General features: G+C 46.6%; 1 protein-coding gene across 1 annotated transcript in view; it reads left to right on the top strand.

Moving 5' to 3' along the window:
• The first annotated feature begins 2061 nt into the window (after positions 1-2061).
• Positions 2062-23845, top strand: part of zbtb16b (zinc finger and BTB domain containing 16b) — a 108074-nt gene continuing 86290 nt past the window's right edge. The window contains exons 1-2 of the mRNA XM_036536247.1: positions 2062-2166; positions 7193-8499. Of these exons, the coding sequence (XP_036392140.1) occupies positions 7289-8499 (1211 nt within the window). The 5' untranslated portion in view covers positions 2062-2166; positions 7193-7288. The remainder of the gene's footprint in view (positions 2167-7192; positions 8500-23845) is intronic.

Genomic DNA, 23845 nt, shown 5'->3' on the forward strand with positions numbered 1-23845 from the left:
ACGATGTAAAATGGATTCAAGATTTCAAAGATGGACTCATAGCTAGAGTTAAAGCTAACACTCTTGTTGAAGAATTCAGGACTGCAAAGCCTTAATCATAACATCGCATCCTGAGAGCCCTCCAGAAGCAAACCGCAGTCTCTTCTCTTCTCCGCTTCCTCTCCATTAGAGCTGGGAGAGACTCGTGAAGATGCTGATAACCCGATGCCTTTTTCCCCTGTGTTTGTACCACGGAAAGCGAGCCGTGCATTGTGGAGTAATAACACACTGCTTAGCCCAGCATGGGGAGACACCTGTTTCCCACAGCTTCTTTATCCTTAATGAATCCGTCATATGGTTTACAGTGTTGTACTGTAGCTTCCTTCCACATGCGGGCTTTTATGTTTCTGGATAAGCATAATCTTTCATTGTAAAAGTATAATCTTTCAAGGTAGCTTTCTCACTACGAGTTAACGCAGCACGGAGGTTTTTGTTCAAAGTTGGCACATAGCCACGCTTCTCTTTCTCTCTCCTTTAAAGTATTAAACTCCGACATTAATCTCATGTTGGCTTGCATTGAAGTACCTGATGTTTGCTGCACCATGGGAAACAGTATGGATAACATGCGTAATTCGCTCCAAGCCCAGCACGTGCACGCACGCATGTAGTTCCATAATCATATTTCAATCTAGTGTTGAAATGCTCTTATTAGAGTATATATTACGTCACACAATAGGTTATCAAATAACAGATACTGTATCGCAGAGCTACAAAACTTTCAAGATTTGCACGTATCAAATTTTGCAACCAGCAAGCAATAAGCTGAAAGATATACAGTCACCACCTATTTGCATCTGTATACTGCAAGGGTATCAAATTTATTTAGTGAAAAGCTCGATCACTACTACAGGTAAAATTGCGTGTCATCATTCCATTAAATTAATAAAATTTAAAGGCAAACATACATTTGACTTTGTTGAGAAGAAAGAAAGAAAAGTCATCTCCAGATAGTGTTTGTTCAAATATACTTCTTTGCTGACTAAAAATGACTATAGCAGTAAAAAGACAACAAAGCAGTACTATGGATACTAGAGGCGATTAGTCATGTCAGGATTAAGGACAAACATACCACACACTAAGATTATACTGAACAATTCAGCTGTTTCATTGCCTTGTAAGGTTGTTTACTGGCACGAGAGGCTGGCAGGAATGTTGTGGGCTGCGTAATGTGTCATAATTTTACGTTAGTAGGTCATAGTGCGCCAAACAACTTGACTTTTCGTTAGAAAATTCAGCGAACTCATAGATGGAGACGGACAGGGGACCTACACATACTTACCCATGTTCTCCTCTCCCAAGGATGACCTAATGTGCAGTCTAATATTGTGCAGACCCCGCTCCCCCATTCGATTCAAACTGGACCTCTAGTGGTCAAACGTCATTACTGCGCTCTTTTGCTGCGGACAGACAGGCAGACACGTAGCGGCGATGGTGACGTGAGGAGGGTTACAAAAATATTATACAGTACCTGCGCTCAGGTGCGCCCAAGGCGTCCCAGCCTGAGTTTTCCTGCTTGGATGTAGACTAGGGTTCAAACGCGCCGCCCGCAGCAACGCATCCTGAGTTTACATGGAGTTCACGTTGCATTGAAGTTTGTTGAAGCTCCGTGCTGCAACTACTCTGATAAATGTTCAGGTTTGCAAGGTAAAGGTCGATCTCTTTCTCTGTCTCTCTCTTTAGCTCTATACACAAGTTCAATAATGTGCTCCACTGTACCCTGATCATCACACACGCATGACCCCTTGCATCCCCGTTTTTTTTGCATCTATATGATTGCTTTCACGATGTCGGTGCTGACGGTAACTGCGTCTTGAATGGAAACGGCATCGCTCTTAACCTGCTCGTTCATCATTAACCCTAACCCTAATTAATCTTCACACATTCAAAACCGCTTTATCCCGTCAAGCCAGCATTAAAGATGTCAGCCCCCTAGGTGTCTCACTTTCGCAGTGTTTGCATGGAGCTAAAGAAAGAAAAAGAGTGAGTCAAAGCCTTGACGTCACCACTGTGTTGATTTGCTAACCCGAAAGCAAAGAGGAGTTAGTGCGTGTGGAGCGGGTACTGTGAACTGGTTTACAATGCTGCTGCCTTAAGCCTACACATTCGGAAATAAACCGTGCTACCTAGGTAAGTGCAAATATCTTACGGGCGCGGGGCTTGCAGATAAATGTGACAGACCCGTCACTCTGCTTGGGTAGAGCTGTCTTTGCACGGTAAAAATGTTTGGTATTGCTATTCGTGTTTTTAAAAATCTCTTTAAAGAAACGCACGTTTCTTGCCTTGCAAGTACCCTGCATTGTACTTTAAGTGCGGTCTTTCGGTTTTTTCTTTTTTTCCTGAAGGGTTAAAAATGATTAGTTATTCGTCTTATTTTATGTAGACAGTTTTATAATAAACACAAAGCACGTCGCATAGTTAGTTATTGTAATATATATAAGTTTTTATTGGATTTCTGTTGAGGGTATAGGTGGTTGGAGATGTAAAGTTGACGTAAGAGCCTGTTTTAGTATTCAGGGGATCACAACCGGAGAAACGTGCGGTCTGGTCGTATTCTACAGTTCATTACCCTCCAGACGGTGTGACATATTACCACACTGAGTGACTAGGTTTTCTGAAGTACTGTATTAATGCGTCTACATGATTTGATTTTTTAAAAAGGTGTACTGTTAGATTACTTTAGATTTTTTTGGACGAAGTTGAAAAGTGAAGGTCGAGGCTTAGCGCACTTGATGCGCTCGGAGAAGCTGTGATGTGTAATTAGCAAGATGACGGTTAGCGAGCTCAATATTTAGCAGACGAAAAGACCTGCTGGAATTAAGTACCACATTATAGAGCCAGCGCGTCACATTCGTTGCTGAAGGTTAGCAAATCCGTAATTCTGAAACCACCTATTTCCTCTGGTGCTCTGGAAGCGTTGATTTTAAATTGCAGAGCAGATTATTCAAATCCTTTACAGCGGGCTGTGAGCTGGCGCTACACGGTCATTTAACAAGGTGTTTCTCTTCGTTTTAACAAAAGCAGAAGAATAAACGTTGTTACACTGTGAAGGTCTTTAGCAGCTGGTAGACGTTTTGCCACCAGGCGAATTGCATGGCTTTATTTGTGTTCTCTGTAAAGTCACATATTGTAATGCCTTTTCAATCAGACGGCGCTGGGAGATCATTTCGCTGAGATGTGGTACATTTATATTATTGGCTATTCGTTTTCGTCGATGAGAAGAGAACATGTTTAATAAGTGAGTGAAAGTACGAATTTTTGGTTAAAGTACAATATTTGATTGAAATTCTGTCAGTTTAGCGGGAATGGTTGCCTTTTGATCTGTTATGTCGGGGCGCTTTCATTGCCAGACGATATCAGTCGATGTTGAGGGCAGAGCGGAGTGGATAATTAGCCAGGTTTCCAGTAATTGCCTTGTTCCGTAGTAAACGTGTTAGCTTTATTTCCTGAAACGACACGACTTTGATAACGTTAGACGGGGTTTAAATGTCTAAAGTTAGCACCCTTGTGATCTTTCCGGGCTTGCCAAATGTTTAGCGCGTGTCCCCTTACGCGCTGGACATTAATTGATGCAGACGAAATTGCATTTTCTTAAACGTGTGCCTTACGTTTAAGTGGCAGCTGATTTTGAGATACAACTTTATTCGTCACGTTTGTATCGCCTCTCCATACCATGTAGGAGTGCCTCCTTCCTTCCACCCTTTCCCACCTTTCCTCACACCCAGCGGCCGGAATATGCGCGCGGATTGGACCCGCTCCCCCATCTGCGCGCCAGATATTGCATATTAATTTGTTTAATATCCCTGCAGACCGTTGATTGATACATTAACTGTCACTTTCTGTGTTCATTTCATTTCCGTGACAGTCTCGCGTCAGTCAGCTGTGAGTATTCTTGTTACCCAGTTAGTTTTTATGGAATGTTTGTTTTATTGATTTTTTCCCCTAACTGATATATTACTGCTGAGAAATTGTTATCCCAGGAAAACCTCAATTTAAAATACTTTGTATAAGAACTGACAAATGGCAGAGCAAACGGAAAACTGCGTATGTTTAGTGTTCACCTTCTTTTCTTAGCTGAAGGACACGCTGTTGTCCTTGCTGTTGTAAATAGACATTTCTGCTCAGAATGTGCTGAGAAATAAAAAGCTTCTCTTGTTTAATGACCTCAATCACCTCATTACATGTTGCACACGCTGGTATGGTCTTGGTTTCCTTTACAAGTTCAGAAGCACAATATTATGTCCGCTCAGCCTCCCCGTCAAAATAATTCTGTTTAAATGACAGAAATTGGGAGTAATCACTCAGTTGTCTATCCAGTACCCATTTACACCCCAAATTCGTGTGTCAAGCCCCATTAACATTTTACCTTCCAAAGATGGTCCAACTCCAATTCATCATTTGGCCTTTGTTTTTTTTCTGTTAAAAAGGCCTCTCATTAAATTTTAAGTGCTTTCAAAAGGTACAACATTCCCAGGTATATTTCTGAAAGAGCCAACAGTCCTTATGTGGCCATCTAGTGCTAGAAGCTGTCCTATGTTTTAAGAAATAAGCCTAGTTCTAGAAAGCATCTACCTGTAGCTTTAGAAAGTAAGCCTAGTGCTGGAAGAATTCCTGTGTTTTAGGTAATAAATGTTGCACTGAAAGCCTCCTACCCATAGGTTTAGGAAGGTGAGTCTAGCGTTAGAAGTCCCCCTATGTTCACGAAGTAAGAAAATGCATCCTCATTCTCAACCAATACAAATTTGCATCAAATGCATATTATGTATTTTTTATGCCTTTGGTGATTTTTAAATCTATTCATTATGTTTTAAAAAACATGTATGAGGTTTGACATCCATAGAACCAACAGCCTTCATGGGAAATCTAACATAATTAGCAAGCTCCATCAATATTTACAATCAATAGAACAGTCAGGTTCTGAAGGCGATTCTTGAAATGTATATATTATTGCTACATTGAGTGAGAACAATTTGATTAAATGAACAGCCTTTAATTTCAGGAGAGCTTGGTTTTGGTTTTGTGCTACTTTTCCACATGAACAGTGTTAGATTAAGACTGATGTATAATTTTCTACAAATTAACTTTGGGCTGTCCTCAGTGAGTTGCCTTGTAAACATGGTGACACAGTTGTGCTATAGTATTTATATGCTATATGATATTTCATACGTCCCATGGCTTGCGGCTGCTTTTATCACTGCGGTTGATGGAGATGATGAAAGTGAAGGCAATGGGGTAACGGTTGCTCAACCCCACAAATCTCAGCGGTGTTCTTCCTGCCCTTGCTGTAATCCCGTGCCCCCTTGACAGAATTTTTTTCCATAATTTTTAGCGATCTTAAATCTACTTGCAAGAAACCACTGTGTGATTGCATTTACTGAAAACTTTCCTTTTTCAAAAGCTTTCCTAACGATTCGATGGCGTTTTGCAGATGAACGCCCAGGTCAGCAGGTTTTTGCTTTGTGGTATTACAGACGCAACCATGCCATAACTGACTGAAGTGTGCGTGGCCAGAGACGGTGCATGGTACAGCCGACATCACGGTGAAACGCAATTACATCATAATTTGAAATTTGAGCCCTTAGATTTTTGCCCTAAAATGACTGCCGCCGAAGACAAAGTCTCTTCCTAAAGTTTGTTGGCTCGGTTAAGCTTTCTGTCTGCTGAATTACCTGCTGAGTTGTAAAAAAAAAATAAACTTGTGTTTTTATTATTTTTTGGTTTTAGGATATCGGTGTGTACCCTGTTAAGCTCCTGTGTGTCTGCGGTGACATCAGGTGTTTGCGCGCGTGGTGATTGGCCAGCGCGTGGAGATTGGCCAGCGCCGGAGGGGTATCGGCTGCACATGCTCAGTGGCTCTGCAGCGTTGGGAGTCTGGCACTCTCCCCTGCACTCTCCCCATGCTGTGTGCTGCTTACCTCTCTGTGACGGGAATACCCAATGAGCTGCCGTTTTCATTTCAGGAGGGGTGCTGATGATGGCCTTTGTGAGCCGAGAACCAGCATGTTCTGTTAGAGGCCGCGGGACTGGCAGGGCTTTTCGCCACAGTGGCCGGGCGGATTCGGGCTCCGCCGGCCTTTCATTCCGATGGATGGATGACCCTAAAATGTGTTATTTTGGCAAACATTTTCGGAGCGCTCCGAGCGAGCTCTTTCGGTTGGACGTTTGAGCAGCGCACAGCACGTCTGCGTGTTTTGTGATGAGTGCTGATTGGGCAGATTGCTGGCAGTTAAATGTCAGGTTATAATTTATAGATGGTTTGAAATGCACAATCAATGGCAATTTTAAAGATGGCATTTAAAACCTGTGTGCATGTTCAGAGTTGGTTGAGATGTTTGTTCGCCGCAGTAGGGACAACACTGGTGTCAGCAGCGGAGGTGATGTTTATCTGGAACAAAGTTCTATTTCTATCTTGCGTTCACATGTTGCAATAAATCCCCTCACGGCACAGAGGCTGAAAATTGCGCTGTGATTCTCCAGTTGTGCTTTATTCAGATGCAGAAGACAGATGGTGGCACAGGAATGTATATGAAGAAGAGAGTGTGCTCTTTAACCACAGGACCACAACATTTTATGTGTTGGAGATTATGGAGCAGAACAGCCTAAATATACCTTTCCGCCAAAACATCTACCATTTACTATTATCTCTGTCTGTTCTACTGCTGTTTTAAATAGTGTGTATTTATCTATCTATCAGTTTATCTATTCTGTTCTTTAACTTTCTTTACTGCACTTTCATACCCCTACAAAGCCCATCACAGTCCAATCCTGTGATTGCTGGACTGGTATTGATATTCAATACAACTGAATGTTTTAAAATTGTATCCAGCTTTTCCTCCACTCCTGATGGACAATATGCTTTAAAAATCAATGTGCCTCAGACTAGAGCAGAATAAAGCTTAAACAATCTGTCTGTTGTTGTATGTAGGAGTTTTGCTTTGATATATTAAAACAATTGTACAATTCCAGCAAAATCCATCCCACCCACAGTTAATGGATTACATTACAGACAACTGAACGATCATTCAGTTCAGTAGGTTACATTTTTATGTTTCTTTGTGTAGAACTGTTCTTGTCAAACAGTAATCAGACAGGGTTTTAACATGAATGCTGTATCCATTCGTAATCATGTTTAACGTGATATGCCTTTTCTCTTTAGACAGATTGGACGTTTACAAAGATCCCGAGACAGAGGCCAGCGGTGTGGAGGGAAAAGACTTCCTCATGAGTTGGTTTGGCGAGCGTCGGAGACGTTATGGATTTGACTAAAATGGGCATGATCCAGCTGCAGAATCCCTACCACCCCACAGCCCTCCTGCAGAAGGCCAACCAGATGCGCCTGGCGGGGACGCTGTGCGACGTGGTGATCCTGGTGGACGGGCAGGAGTTCCACGCTCACCGCACCGTGCTGGCCTGCACCAGCAAGATGTTCGAGATCCTCTTCCACCGCAACAGCCAGCATTACACCCTGGACTTCCTCTCACCAAAGACCTTCCAGCAGATCCTGGACTACGCCTACACCGCCACCCTCCAGGCCAAAGTGGAGGACCTGGACGACCTGCTGTACGCGGCGGAGATCCTGGAAATCGAGTACCTGGAGGAGCAGTGCCTGCGCATCCTGGAGACCATCCAGTCCACCGACGACAAGGAGGCGGAGCCAGGAGTGGCCGAGGGCGGGGCCGAAGAGGAGGGCGAGCGCAGGGCGAGGCACGGGCGGGGCACGCTGCCCTCCAAGAGGCCGTCCCCGGAGGAGGGCATGTACGGCGACTCCGCCCACCCACGGCTGGCACTGGCCGGCCCCGCGGATCAGAGTCCGTCCGTCTCCATGTCCTTTGGTCTGTCCGCCACTGTGAGCCCCACCAAGGCCGCGGTGGACAGCCTGATGAGCATCGGCCACTCGCTGCTGCGGGACGGCCCTCAGGGGGCCCCGCCCGGACTCTCGGGGCGGGGCCAGGTGGAGGCCATGCAGGTGGACGAGCCGTCAGGGCGGGAGAGCCCCAGGGCCGCGGAGTCTGGCTCGTCTGGGAACGGGGAGCGGAACGGTGAAGCGGATCGGAACCGTGAGGGGCCCGGCACCCCAACCCGCAGCAGTGTCATCACCAGCGCCCGCGAGCTGCACTTCGCCCGGGACGAGGGCGCCGGGGACCTTCAGGGCGGGGACACCGGCCAGATGGGGCCGGAGAAGCACCCACTGCCCCTCTACCCCCCCACCCCCAACCACAAGATGGCGCTCTCCGTGCCGGCCCCCGGCGGGCCCTCCCTGCACGTCACTCCCGCCCTGGCCATGTCCATGGACCTCAGCGCCTACGGCGGCCTGATCCACTCGTCCAGCTTCATCCAGAGGGAGTTCTTCAGCAAGCTTGGCGAGTTCACCGCCGTGGTGAAGCCCGTGAGCCGCGGCCAGGAGGAGCGCTGCAGTGTGTGCGGGGCCGAGCTGCTCGACAGCGACGCCGTGGAGCAGCACAGGTAAACACAGCAGGGGGTCGCGGGGCCTGAGGGGCGGGGGTCGCGGGGCCTGAGGAGCGGGGATCGCGGGGCCTGAGGGGCGGGGGTCGCGGGGCCTGAGGAGCGGGGGTCGCGGGGCCTGAGGGGCGGGGATCGCGGGGCCTGAGGGGCGGGGGTCGAGGGGCCTGAGGGGCGGGGCCTGAGGGGCGGGGATCGCGGGGCCTGAGGGGCGGGGTTCGCGGGGCCTGAGGGGCGGGGTTCGCGGGGCCTGAGGGGCGGGGTTCGCGGGGCCTGAGGGGCGGGGTTCGCGGGGCCTGAGGGGCGGGGTTCGCGGGGCCTGAGGGGCGGGGTTCGCGGGGCCTGAGGGGCGGGGATCGCGGGGCCTGACTGGCGGGGGTCGCGGGGCCTGAGGGGCGGGGGTCGCGGGGCCTGAGGGGCGGGGATCGCGGGGCCTGAGGGGCGGGGGTCGTGGGGCCTGAGGGGCGGGGCCTGAGGGGCGGGGGTCGCGGGGCCTGAGGGGCGGGGTTCGCGGGGCCTGAGGGGCGGGGGTCGTGGGGCCTGACTGGCGGGGGTCGCGGGGCCTGAGGGGCGGGGGTCGCGGGGCCTGAGGGGCGGGGTTCGCGGGGCCTGAGGGGCGGGGTTCGTGGGGCCTGAGGGGCGGGGATCGCGGGGCCTGAGGGGCGGGGCCTGAGGGGCGGGGGTCGCGGGGCCTGAGGGGCGGGGATCGCGGGGCCTGAGGGGCGGGGCCTGAGGGGCGGGGGTCGCGGGGCCTGAGGGGCGGGGGTCGCGGGGCCTGAGGGGCGGGGATCGCGGGGCCTGAGGGGTGGGGGCAGGGTCAAGCTGTCACTCTAACTGCTTCCCGTTATTAAACTGGAGTTGCGCATGGATAGTTCTATGTTTGCACCTGTTGCCTAATTTCCATGTGTACCTCCTATGCTACCTAACTACAGATGTCTTTATCGGGAGGGGGGGGGGGGTTGTCAAGCTGTCATTCTAAGTCTTTGGTTCCCTGTAGGAGTGTATACTGACACTGACATGCACATGGGTAGTGTTAAGTTTACACTGTAGGTAAAGGAACTCCTTTGTTATTAATTACCTGTGTAATTAAGATGTTTTTATTGGGGGGGGGGTACTTTCTGAGGCTGCCTCTGTAATCCTGTAGGGACGTACTTAAAAACTGAGATGAGCACGGATGGCATTCCAGTGTGCAGTGCCGCTCCGTGCTGATAAGAGAGAATGTTTGAGGGAACAGCTGGGTTATGTCCCCTTGCTTAAGACCAGACAGTTTTGCTGTTTAACATTCAGAACATTAAACGTCTTGGGTTGTATGGCCTTCGTTATTACCTGTTCCACCAAACTGCGGTGTCCAGTGCCGCAGAATGGCGGTCCCTCTTTAGGGGGCTGTGGGATAGCCAGCTTCCTGTTTCCTGCCCTCAGACGCTGGGTGAGCACATCGTCAGCTCTCAGTGAAAAAGGGGGTTCCACTCTCTGTCTGGCCACCCATGTCATGTATACTTGGCTTCCCTTGTCTAGTCAGGTTACGCAAGTTAATTTGTGGTAGGGCTTGAATAGTGTTATGCTCACATTCACTGGTCTGGGAGTGTCTGGACTGATACTGTTGCTCATTTAAATTGAAAGAATACACTTCTGTTCTATTGTGCTGGAAGTCTCTGGTTAAGAGCTTCTGTTAAATGCATGTAGTGTAATGTAAAGAAGAAGACTGAGGAGGAGGAGGCAACCATCATCAGAGATGCTGATACCCTTTTCCCAGCAGACCCAATACATTGATCACATTTTCATTCATTCATTCATTCATTTAGTAAAATAATTATTTTTAATTACTTACTCATTTATTGATGTAGCCAATCCGATCTCATGCTGAGTTGGAAGAGACAAGAGCAGTCCAGAATACATGTTCTGACATTTCCATACATCGATCATGAAAGCAAAATCTATGTTCCACATCTAAGTTTTTCTTAATCCTCCTCTCATAATAGATGTAATTGGCATATTGTACTGTAATGTTAGCATGGCCCACTAACAGAGGGCCCAGTTAGGGTGTTGTAGGGGGTTGGGGGGGTGTTGTGGGGGGTTGGGGGGGTGTTGTAGGGGGTTGGGGGGGTGTTGTAGGGGGTTGGGGGGGTGTTGTGGGGGGTAGATCAGCCCCCTCCTCCCCCTTGGCAGGAAGTGAGGGCTGGAAGAAGGAGGCAGAGCCTTGACCCTGCGGGCGCCGCGGATGACCTCTTACAGGGTAACGTGCCTGGCTAAGGTGGAGTGTGGGGCCCCCCTGGCCCTGGCAGGCCGTGCTCCCCCTGATTTACAGCACTGAGAGTGTGCCTCCGCGCCAGGCACAGGTAAGCACCTCTGCCTCTACGTGCCGCGATGCCGGCTTTTTAATAGCTTTCAAATCTGTCTGTTATCAGCCCAGATGGACCCGCCCTCTGCGAGGAGTGGCTGGCGAGGAGTGCTGTTTGGGCTCCGTGTGCGGTTTCGTTTCCGCTGGAATGATGGACATTTTCACTGTCCGTATCCGGTAATGAAGTGAATGAGCAGACGTTGTGTGTTAGAACCTTCCGATTTCGGGGAGGCTGGTGATTATTAATCATTCTTAAGGGCTGTGAGTGACTGGACTGGACCCCACCTGCTGAGAAGTGTGTGTAACTGTGTGGACTGGGGCTGGCCTTGGCCTGGAACAGCTTTTTATAGCAGAACTCAGACTCAGGGCTCTGTTCAATCCCTACCACTTTCTTCCTAGATCTGATGGAAGAATTCAAACAGGTGTTTCTGGTGTTACATTTTTTTTCTTTCCTACACAAAATGATGAATTTGGTGGCTAAAATTACTAAAAAAAAAAAAAAGATGTTTGAAAAAGAAATGGAGAACAAGAAATGCGGTAGCCCGGCTTTCTTAAGTCAGTTTGTCACAGTCAAGGACGTCGCTCACAGTGGTTTGGCTGAATTTAACTGCAAGTGCGCAGACAGAAAAAAGTAGGATTAGGCTGTTTGGCGTTATGACATTTAGGGTCCTGATTGCCCTAATCTGCAGGAATCTTCTCTGGTTAAAGTGCAGCTGAGGATAGCGTTACTTCCCCGCGTGTGACTGCTGTGTGTTGGAAGAGACTGATTCAATAAGCGCCTCCTAATTTACAGGGTGATGCCCAGAGACTCTCTCCATTTTGGTCCCGCATTCTCTGTAAATATGTTTAAGCACTTCAAAGCAAAGAGCAGGGAACAGCCGTGAAGCACTCATTTCCACAGAGAAAAAGGAAAAAAATCTGCTTGTTCTCCGATTGGTTTGACTGTACCGATGCTTGAATCCTGTCTCTGTGAGATGCATATATTTAGCACGCTGGATAGCACAAGCAGACGATGGCAGGACTGATCTCACGATTCTGCACGATTATTCGTGATTTGGGCAGGCCCAACATTTAGAATTGCTCTTTCATTTAATTTGGCTTGCATTCCTGGGCATCGATGGAGGAGATTAGCTGAACTGGATTCTTTGATCTTAGTCCCGGGGCAATGTCTAGCCTTTAAGGTACGATAGAGCTGTAGAATCACAGAACCGGCTTTTACTTACAATATCTATATGCAGTGGGTGACTTGAGACAAGGCGTGGAGCGAGGGCTATTTCTCTGCAGGGGTTTATCTCTCAAACAGAGCAATGAGCTCTAGGCTTATCTGACAGCTTCAGAAAACACAGATTGACTTCAAATAGCCTGAGTTTTGAGCGAAATGCGCTAATAGGAGTCTGTTTTTTTTTTTTGTTTTTTTTTGCTAGCCCGATGTTCATGACAGTGAAGTCCCGCAAAAAAAAGCACCTCCGGCTGAAAGCCGTGGATTTAAGGCGATGAGAAGAGAAAAGACAATTTCATGCGCAGGTCATTTCAGAGCAGAGTAAACGTGTTTTCAGTTGCCTCGCATCATCGCAGCAAACTTTGATCAATAAGTGTCCTTAATCGGCCATCTCTTCTGGCTGCCGCGCCTGGTTTTTGATGTAGAGAATCAAACGTTTCATGCTTCAAATAGACTTTACCAGTTTTATTGGCAACATTTCACACTTTAATATGTGGTATAAAAAACAGACTGCTGGCTTAATGAAGCACATTTTAATTAGGCTAGTCAGGGGATGTCTCAGAAATCCAGTTTGAGAACGCTGAAGGCCTCCTGGTCGACAGATGTTTTTCTTAAGTGCACTATACTTGAAGAAAATTATTATTTTATTTTTTTGCCTTTTGACTCAACAGTGAAATTGGAAATTGGATGGGTAAGTGAGAGGCATGTCATGTTTGCGTAGGCACAGATCATGATGGCAGATCTCCAATTCGATGTTATTCTTTAAAGATCTCTGAAAAGCCCGAGCTCTGACACATCACAGCACACAGGGAAATGTTTTGGGGATTAATTGTGGAATATTTCCCAGCACATCTGTGCAAAGCTGTTGCCATCTCCTGTTACAAATGTGCAAAATATTTCTAATCTGAGTTCACTTAGTGGCAAGCAGGTCAGGTTAAACGGGCTGTAATTGTTTCCAGACGTAACAAAATTTGTAGGTGTGTCTGTCTGCGTGTGTGTGTGTGCGTGAGCTCGCGCGTGTATGTGTGTGTGTGTATGTGTGTGAGTGTGTGTGTGTGTGTGTGTGTGTGTGTGTGTGTGTGTGTGTGTGTGTGTGAGTGAGTGAGATGCACGAGGCAGTAAATCTGTGTTTCCTGTTTATATTTAACTTCCATTCTTTTTGTATGGCGTTTGTGTTATGTCATAAAGCTCCGAAACACTCAATGACTGTTTGGCTTTGCACTCGAAACATGGTGATTTTTTTTGGGGGGGGGGGTTCCCTTGAAGTAGTTCCCTGGAGTAATATATGAGTAACTTGGGAGAGATTTATGAAGGAAGGATTCATAAATGTAGGGGTTTGTTTTTTGATTGCCTAATGTTTCCTATAGGGGTTCCGTCAAAATTCTGTCTGGCAGAAAATTGACTCTTAACAAGAGCCACGTTCAGCTGTGGACTTAGGGTTGTTTATTTTAGGAAGCGCGTGTGTGTGTGTGTGCATGCGTGTGTGCGTGCGTGTGTGCTGTGAGTAGGAGATAGGATTACAGTGGTGTGTTACAAACCACTTTATAGGAAGTGATCAGTTTGCAAAGCACTGTAACGGGTGGAAAATAAATGGGCAATGCAAAAGAAAGGTTCTGCTTGTTATTCTGGCCATTGTCCCCAACTGAGATGGTGTTGGGGGTTGCGAGGTTGAGTCCCCAATAGGGCACTGCGATAGTGCCCTGTAGCAAGGCACCACCCAGTAAACTCAGAGCTGTTAAATCCATATTACACAAAGCGTAGCAGCAATACCTGCACCTCAGTGTTCAAACAGGAGGTGCAGTCTTATCTCTGCATATCAGCGTGGCTGATAACCTCGTGGTCTTCTCTTCAGTATGTGGAGGGAAGATAACCGCTTTACTCTGCTGAATGAACGATAAAAATCCGGGGGGGGGGGGGGGGGGGGGGGGCTTGGGGGCAGGAGCCTCCAACTCATCTGCAAAGTGGGGCGCACCCACCGCTCCCAGAGCAAACCCCCGACTACAACGAACCTTGCCTGTTCCACAACCTATAGGCTTCTTCGGCTTGCTGGCCATTCTACAGTTTGTGCATCCGGTAGCTTAAAAAAAGAAAGAAGGATTACTGTGTATGTTACATAATAGTGTGTGTGTGTGTGTGTGTGTGTGTGTGTGTGTGTGTGTGTGTGTGTGTGTTCTTATTGCCAGCAAAATCCTGAAATGTAGCCCTGTTGGGAGAGAGATTCGGAGGGGGATCGTACTCTAATTAAAGATGAAATACAGAGATCTAAGAGAACTAAGAGGGCGTTCAGAAGAGGTGCATTTTCTGAGTTCCTCCCTGGCTTTGTTTGGGTTGTATTTGGTCGGGTGCATTCTTCCTGCAAAAGAACAGAAACTTCTACAAACTTACTGTTCTGTTATATTCACTGTACGGGTGTTTCCTTTCCTTTAGTCCTGTACTCGGAGCAACAACAAATCATTGTTCCGTTTATTGTAATCCCCACAATTGGCCTCAGTGACTTTTATCGGTACAGATTGTGCTTTCAGGGTCTCGCACACCTGTAATCGTAATCTCGCCCTCCTGAGGCTCGCCCAGGTGACCAGCGCCCTGTTTTTACGCCTTCCCACAACAGACTTAACATCCCGCTGGCCGCTTCTCATATCGTACCTGGCAAGTGCTGTTTGGTAATTGAGGCTCTTGTCACCCTCCACCAGTTACCCGCAGTCAAACGGCTCTTTGTTTGGGAGGAGACCAGCAGCACAATGGGGATTATTATAAGAGAGTGTAGGAATGACACCAAGCGGATCGAGTGAGCCAGGGCCATCCTTCGCACTGGTTTAGCAAAAGAGTCTGAACCCTTTACATGATAAGCACATGGTGGTTATGTCACATGCTCCTGTCCTTTTATCTGAAGACAAGCTGAATACTGTGTGAACATCTTCAGTATGTAACTCATTCACAGGGCAAAAAATAGAGATAGTAATGTTTGAATAAATAGTGTAGCTGTGTATATGTATATATATATATAACATATACTCATATATATATATATACACAAACAACACTCAAGTTTCCATTCTTCCATATACTGTATGTAGCTATATATGCAATAAAGGCTATATACATACATACTGATGAGCCAAAACATTATGACCACCTGCCTAATATTCTGTTGGTCCTCCGTGTGCCGCCAAAACAGCGCCGTCCTGCCAAGGCATGGACTCTACAACACACCTGAAGGTGTGCTGTGGTATCTGGCACCAAAACATTAGCAGCAGATCCTTCAAGTCCTGTAGGCTGCGAGGTGGAGCCGCTGTGGATTGGACTTGTCAGTCCAGCACATCCCACAGACTCTCAATCGGATTGCCATCTGGAGAATTTGGAAGCCAGGGCAACACCTTGAACACTTCATCATGTTCCTCAAACCATTCCCGAAAAATGTGTGCAGTGTGGCAGGGCTCATTATCCTGCTGAAAGAAGCCACTGTTATGAGGGAATACCATTGCCATGAAAGGGTGTACCTGCAAAGCAACCTGCAACAATGTTAGGGCAGGTGGCACGTGTCAAATTGACGTGACATTACACGTTTACATGAATGGCCAGACCTAGGGTTTCCCAGCAGAACATTGCCCAGAGCATCACACTCCCTCCACCGGCTTGTCGTCTTCCCACAGTGCATCCTGGTGCCATCAGTTCCCCAGGTAATTGACGCACACTTACACGGCCATCCACGCGATCTAAAAGAAACCAGCACTCATCGAATCAAGCGACCTTCTTCCGCTGTTCCAAGGCCCAGTTCCTATGCTTGCATGCCCATTGTAGGCACTTTCAGTGGTGGACAGGGGTCATCATGGGAACTCTGACCGGTCTGCGGCTACGCAGCCCCATACGCAGACACATGTGACACATTCCTCCCGTAACCATCATTAAAATTTTCTGTGACTTGTGCCACAGTAGACCTTGGGCGCCTAACACCCTGTCGCCGGTTTGTAGTCAAAGTTGCTCAGGTCTTTATTCCTGCCCATTTCTCCTGCGTCCAACACGTTGACTACGAGAACTGATTGTTCGCTTACCATCTAATCTACCCAGACCTTGACATGTGCCCTTGTTTGGAGATGATCAACGTTATTTGGTTCACCTTTGAGGGGTCATAATGTTTTGGCTCATCAGTGTGTGTGTGTGTGTGTGTGTATATATGTGTGTGTATATATGTGTGTGTATATATATATATAATTAGCATGACCTAATGAAAAGATGGGTGAAAATGATGGGTTATGGAACCTTTCTGAAATAGCTGTGCTGTTTATGGTTGTAGCACAGAAGAGAACGGATCAGATTACAGACAGTAAAAAGATGTGAATAGTAATGAAAAGATTAATCTTTAATCATTAATCATGATTAATCATAAACATTTAATCAAAGTGATGAATTAATCTGTTTCCTTTGACATTACTAGCAAATTCCCAGAGTTCATAGCTGTCAAACCGTGACCATTGCGGTGTGATATTTGTCTGTCTGGTTAATTTCAGCATTAGACATTTGCGGGGATAACTGGTTGATCTGGCCATAGACAGCCTTTGTTACCTGTGGTGTCATACCATTTAAATACAAATGCTTTGAGAGAATGAATCAGTATTGAATTTGAAGCATATTAGACACATTATATTAATACAATCAGTATCTGTTGATGTTGGTAGTATACACAGTTCCTGTATAAATTAAGTGTTCATGACACACAAACACACACACACACACACACACACACACACACACACACACACACACTTTTGGTGTGGCAGGTTTCATACATAACAAACCACAGAGGAAGCAGAGCTGGAGCAGTGGCAGGGGGTGTTTTGGTGCCAGGTGGCGTGCTGTCTGCCTGATAGCATCTGAGGCCGCGCTCGCTCGGAGAAACGCTCCCAGAGTTACGCTGCCGTGTCTCGCGGCCCTGCGCAACATGCCTCAACTGCCTCCCCCCGCGGTGGCGATAAGGCCACGCGGCTCGGGGACAGGTGCCCCCGCCTGCTCACCTGTGCCTCCCGCCTCGGGGGACGCCTCGGGGACGCCTCGCACCCGCACGGGCTCTTACGAAACGCCGAGCGCCACGCCCCTGCGCTGTGGCTGGGGGGGGCAGAGATGGGAGGAGGCCGGCTCTGCAGCTCCCACAGATGCCCGTTTGAGATGAGACAGCGAAACCAGCGCATGGCGGTTGCTGGTGACCAGTAATCAGGTGGCCTGCAACTTCCTGTCCCCCTTATTTTTCCTTCCTGGTTTCTGTCTCTGGAAAACCCATAGAAACACGTGTCATCAGCAGTTTTGTACCAATCGCGGCAGATGATCAGAAAGACATTAGATCATTGGTCGGTCAGCAGGTGAAGCCGTTTGCGTTGCTCCTCTGTAGTGTATATTTCTGTTAAGCTGTTTGTTTAAGTAGCCTATGTATTTTTATCTCCTACATTGTCTTTTTTTTACGGTGTTATGTTGAGTATATTGTTGACAAACCCTAGCAGCCATATTTATAAAAGTAGTATACCTTGTAAGTCTTTAGTTCTCATGTGATAATTGTTTAGTATAATTATTTCAAAAGGGGGGCTTTGCAATTTATTGTACTTTGTGTACTGCATTGTACTTCAGCGCAGTGCTTTAGAAGGCCATTATCTCTCACGTTAAAGAGAGATTGTGCAGAACAGACAGAACCTGCAGTTATATAAGGAAAGTAAAGGAACAAGCCCTCCACCGTTTCCCCTCTCAGCTGAAAATCCTTCATTTTCTTTTAATGGATCTCTTAAACGCATAAAAAGACACCATCTAGGAGATGTAAAAATGACACAAGAGTACTAAAGGAAGAGATTTAGCATGAGCCTTGATGGGGTTTTTGACAGAAGAAGGCATTAAAGGGCAGAGAGGGCTGTTTTCTGTAAGAGGCATAAATTGCATCAGGGAACATGTTCACCAAACCCTTTCCTTGTGTTTTATCCTGTTTCATCACCCCCAGCTGTCCTTTTAATTGGTTTTAAACGCAACTGTTTGGTCTTTTAAAACCCCCATTATTTCTTGTTTTTGTTTTGCTTTGTTTTTCCTATCTGGGCTCTGATTTTTAATCTTGTCAATATCTTGTTTGTGGCCTCGGGGACGTTGGGGGGGGGGGGGGTGTTGGGGGGTGCCAGCCGGCCCCGCTCTGGTTCCAGCGCGCGGCCGGTGGGCTCCTGAGCAAAGGGGCAGCTGAAGCGTGCAGAAGCCTGCGTGTGAAAGCAGCATCGCGGCTCCCGAATCCCTGCCAGTGTCAAATTAGACCCTGCTGCAGCCTTACACACAGAGGGGCTCTAATTAGCTCTTTTGTTGCTGGGTGAATGGAGTGTGTGAGAGTTGTAGGGACCCCGATAGAGCGATAGGAATGAGGGGGTGTGCAGGATGTGCGTGTGTCAGTGTGTGTCCGTGTGTGTGTGTGTGTGTGTGTGTGTGTGTATGTGTGTGTGCATGAGTGTGAGTGTGTGTGTGTGTGTACGCATGCGCCTGTGCATGTGTGTGCACGTGTGAGTGCACACGTGCATGCATACGTGTGAGTGTGTGTGTGTGTGTGTGTGAGAGTGTGTGTGTGTGTGTGTGTGTGTGTGTGTGTGTGTGTGTGTGTGTGTGTGTGTGTGTGTGTGTGTGTGTGTGTTTTGTAAGTGTCTGCACAGACATGTGCTTGCTGGTGCTCCTGAAAACAAACATCAACCATCGCTTACTTTTGATAGCTGGCATGTTGGACAAGCCAGCAAGAGCCAATTTGTCAGCAGTGTCAGCACAGGTATTTCTAGGCATGATAATAATTATATCAAGCTAGTGAATATGACAAATTGGGAGTTGTAGTTAGTGCCCTGTATAATAAAAAATTAAAAATGAACTCTTTATGGGAATTTTGACTTTTGAGGGACAGTGCGACAGCCTGGGATTAAAATATTTTTGAGGATTTTGAAGGATTTTTAAGGGACCATGAGAATCCTGTTTGAGCCACTCTTCCAATGCGGACAGGGAGGTGGGCGGGATCTCAGAAAGCAGCAGTCACTGCTGACCAAAGCGCTGAATCCGGGGAGATGCTTGCGCATTTGAATGCATTTGCTAACACAAATATAGGGAATACCATCAGGAGGGCATAACTGATAGCTCATAAATGCTAGTTATGGTAGCATTCGGTATGGTTACCTTCATACTTTTACTTGGCGGAGTATAATGGAAATAAGGTAGAAAGTCCATTTATTTCTTACTAAAAGCTAAACACCTGGTTTTGTGTAAAAGGGACACACACTGGGGAAAATATTGTATTCTTGCCTCTGTATTAAGAAGAGATCTACCAGTCATGGCTTTATCTGAGAGAGACATTAAAACCTGAATATCATACCTGTAAATTTCATATTGTCTTTTGGAGTATCGAAAACGTACCATCTCCACAGATTTTGAACCAAAGTCAACTGTTTCTGAACTCCCTGAAACAGAACAATTATAGGTAAATGTACCTGGACAGAAAATAAATAGAATGCCTGATAACTGCAGTTAACCTTTTGATTGAGTTTCCATTTCTTTTCTTTTTTTAATTTTATTTCGCATATGTGGGGTATGGAATGTTCAAGTGAGGTGAAGACTCAGACAGACTTTTGCAGTAATATTAGAAGCAGTCTGTGCTGAGGTGAACCACTCCAAGACTCTAAGAATTTCAGTTGTTTTTTTTTTTTAATAATTTTGGCCTACTCAAGGCTTGAGAGAACCAAACATGAATAATTTGTGGTGCTCCAGCCTTTAAGGACTCCAATGCAGACCTTTAAATGTGACCCTAAGCACTTCCCCATGGGCAGAGGGGAGGTCTTTGGCCATCTCTCCGTTGGTCTCGTTCAGAGCTCATCTTGGCATTGTTGCACCAGCATCAAGCACGCTGGAATCCCAAACAGGTGTTTGTGCTTATTCAGCTTCCTGCAGCCTCATACACATCCTCCACAGGGGAAATGCTTCAGCCGACCTCTGACCCCTGGCCTGCACATCTGACAAGGGAGGGGCCAGGAAAAGGGCGTGACCTTGAGCAGGGCCGAAGCCGAGGCCACACTGCACCAGCGTCCTGCAAAACCTCACCATTTTTCCGCCAGTATGAACTTTTATGTGAACGGGAGCTGAAACCATTGCAGGCATTTTGCCAAAGTTTTGTATCCACCAGTTTTACAGTGAATCAGTATGCTGGAAATTGTCATTATTTAACCTGGGGTGAGTATGGTGATACTCATTACATGTTGAACTGTAGGTGAATGCTGGAGAAATGCTGGTAGTTTTATGTTTTGTGATGTGTGGTCATGAAGGCAGGATCCATCATCCAAACACTAAGCTAAAAAATATAAATACATAACTGCTGAGAGGTATTTTGGGTAGGAGCTTAAATACACCCTACAGTACCTGCACTAGCTGTACCTTATTATTTGGATGCAACATTTAGAACATTAAAATATGTATATATTTTTAATAAACAATGAACTGCAGGCAAAGCAGTGTGTATAGTTCATTTTACAGTTGGCAACCATTGGTCATATGTGAACAGGACCCAAAGGCAAAGCAGTAGCTGAATACAGATTTCAGTTTGCTGCCTTTTCTGTGTGAAAGGTCCTTTTGTGAAAGAGCACTGTGCGCTCTAAACCTTTTAAATTCTTCAGTATAAAATATTCCTCTTTCTGTCCTTTTCTGTTAACGAAACAGTTTTATGTGCAAAAACATGAAATGGTCAGCCACAGCTGTACCTCAGTTCGCGCAAAAGAGGAAAGGGTTTGTGGCAGGACAGATGAGAGGGTGTCTCTCAAAAATGGGGTTCCCTCCCCCTTCCCCTCCCTTCCGCCCCCTCCCCTCCCTCTGAGTGGGGGTGGAGGAACTGCCATGGCCTCTCCTGCGTCCGCTCTCTGTGGGTGGAGTTCTGGGTGGATGGGGTTCTCAGAAGCATTGAGAGGCTGCATTGTGACACGCCAGCTCTGTTACAGTAGAGTGGATGTGGGGGTCCTGCCACCGATAAAGGCCGGGTCACACAGTACCCCATTATTTACAGTAGTCCCTTTCATTGCCCGAGTGAAACTGGAGCCTCCCACTGCCTCATGGGAAGGGTCCTGTTTTTGCTCAGTCGGGCCTTCGGTAAGGTCAGAGGTCATGGGTGGGGGTGGAGCACAAATGGACAGATGTTTTGGTCAGGGTTTTTTTTTTTTCGTTGGATGGGGGCAGCAAAGTTTAGAAGGAAGTAAAACCACCACACACACCTTCAATGAGCACAACGAAAGAGTGCAAGGGAAGACACTGCTGGCATCCGCTGCCAAACAAAAAAAAGAAAAACAACAAGGAAAGCAGGAGGAAGATGGCAAATAAACAGTTAAACTACACTCTCATGTTCCTCTTTTGAAAATCCACACGGTAGAATTCCTTTTTGATTGTTGATGATTATATTTCTTAGTTGAATAGTATAGTCAATAACCATACAAGGAAACAAAATACCCTGCTCTCTGTTTAGTCAAAGAGAAGGAAAATATGAGTGTATCTTAAAATATATATTCAGTTAGATCAAAGATGTTAAAACAATCATGCCATTACCAATAATTTAATGAAAGAGTAGAGATTATGAGAATTACATTTCAAAACTAAGGCTGAAATCAAGTGGACTTTGAAGGGGTTGTGGTGGCCATCAGTGTTAGATGGTTAGTGTGATGTGTGAGTGTTAGATCCATAAGATCCTTCCAATAACTGAACTGGAGGTGGGGCCATCCTTTATGTCGAAGGGAATTCCTCCCCCATCACGATGTACATCAGACTGCTTCCTGGTATTGCAGTAAAGGTTTAGGGTGCTGATCTGAAGAGATGCTGAAGCCGTGAATAAAACCTTTTAAGTATTGTAGAGGAATCTGTGATATTCCGCCCCTTGAAACATTTGGTAACCAAATGACCGCAGCTCCCATCTGGATGATTTCTGCAAACATACACTGATTACTTGTTTTAAACTTCAAGATTTTAGTTTATGTAACTGTAATCTCCAGGCATCGGCAGTGTGTATGTGGCACTTTTTGTGATTGGGGTTACCAAAGCTTTATAAAAGTCTGTCATGTTTGTTTTCTTTCATTAAGGAATTAAAAGGAGAGCCAAGTTTTGGCTTCATGGGTGAGAAACATACCATCTGCCTCAGAGCCCTGCATAATCTCAGGCCTGAGTTTGCTCCTGCTCGTTTGGCATGGGGAGGACACACAGAATCACTGCACCTCCACAGTCCAGCGGAACAGATTTAATTCTTCTGTGGTGCTCAATGGCTGGAAGTTCAGAGGTCACGAGGCAGAGAGCCGCGCTTTAGGGGGCGAGATCTGGGGTTCAGTTTGACCCCCACGTATCGGCCCATTGTCCTCTGCAGCACAAAGGCTTTCCAGGCCTGACCAGTCCCTTCGAAGGCTGAGTTTGACAGATGCTTTGAATTCAGCTGTCAGAGTACTGGCCAGTGTCTCCGTGTCTTTAAGGGATCAGAGACCTGAGCACAGAGGAAGCTGGTTTCTCCTCGTAGCGTCCTGGCCACTCCCAGAGGAAAGAGATGTGCACACAAATGAGTCACAAATTTATACGTTCGTAGAAAAGACTGTTAAATTACAGTAGAGATGAGGAGCCCGTTGGCCTGCAGTGTGCCACATCATGGCTGTTTGGAACTGCTTTGCTCAGCCAGCTGGTTGGGTCTGTACTTTAATACCAGCTGATGTGTGCTATCAAAGGAAACACAGCTGTAATTTGGCATTGAGTCAGAGTGATGTTGAGCGGGCGCTTCTTCTCTTCCCTTCCTTTGTCTTTTTTTTTTGCTGAGTGTCCTCCAAACATTAGAGAATGGATCAGTGGGTTCTGCACTGTGGTGGCTGCTCCCTGGATGCCCGTGAATCCTGAGCCTGCAAAACAATTCAGTGCTGACAGATAGCTTGTGCTTTCTCATGGGGGGGGGATTCCTGCAAAGGCCTCTGCAGGTCTTAACCCCTTCCATTGTTCCGTGCATTCTCTCTTCCTTTCTTCGGAGAGGGTCTTTTAGCCCGGTATTGGACCCCCCTCCGGGCCTGGACATTACCACTGGCACTGAAACTAATTGCAATCCTTGCGTTTTTGTTTTTTTTTTTGAGAGAGCCAGATTGGTTCCCAGATTAAAAGGTGTCTACAGTTGTGAACCAGACACTCAAGACACAAGAGGCTTTAAAAAGTGGAGCGAAAACACTTCTTAATAAGCTTGTTATTTTTCTTTTTGTGTGTGTGTGTGTGTGTGTGTGTGTTCAATATTACACCTGCAAGCAGTGCTATTTCTGGTGTCAAATGAGTTAAACAGGGAGCAGTTTTCATTTGTTTTGACCAAAAAAAAAACAAGGGGAACTGGTGAGGATATTGACTGACATTTAGCTACACCACACGGGAAGCAGAAATGAATTGACTATAACTATCCCAGTCAGTGCCTGTGCTTGGTGTGCACCCTCAACAGCCCTGAGGAGTCCCATGTAAGACTTCCTCTTTCTGATTGGCTGATGGCTTGGTCATTGGAAGAGGAAGTGGCTGGGCAATTGTGAGAGATTGTGTCTCTGCCTCCTAGAAACTCTGCGAACTTTGCACCCAGGAGAAGGCCTTTAAAAAATCATTAACTGTTGTTTAATTTTTGTTTCTCTTTTAATTTAGCTTTTTTTTACTGCAAGTGTGTAGGCGTGTTGGGTAATTGTTCTCTTATCTAAAACATTAATGTTAATAGATTAAAGTGGTTAAAGAAGTTAAAGTGGTAAAAAAAAAAAAATGAACGGGAGCAAAATTGAAAACAC

This window comes from Megalops cyprinoides, chromosome 9 (assembly GCF_013368585.1).
Source record: "Megalops cyprinoides isolate fMegCyp1 chromosome 9, fMegCyp1.pri, whole genome shotgun sequence".
Taxonomy (NCBI): domain Eukaryota; kingdom Metazoa; phylum Chordata; class Actinopteri; order Elopiformes; family Megalopidae; genus Megalops; species Megalops cyprinoides.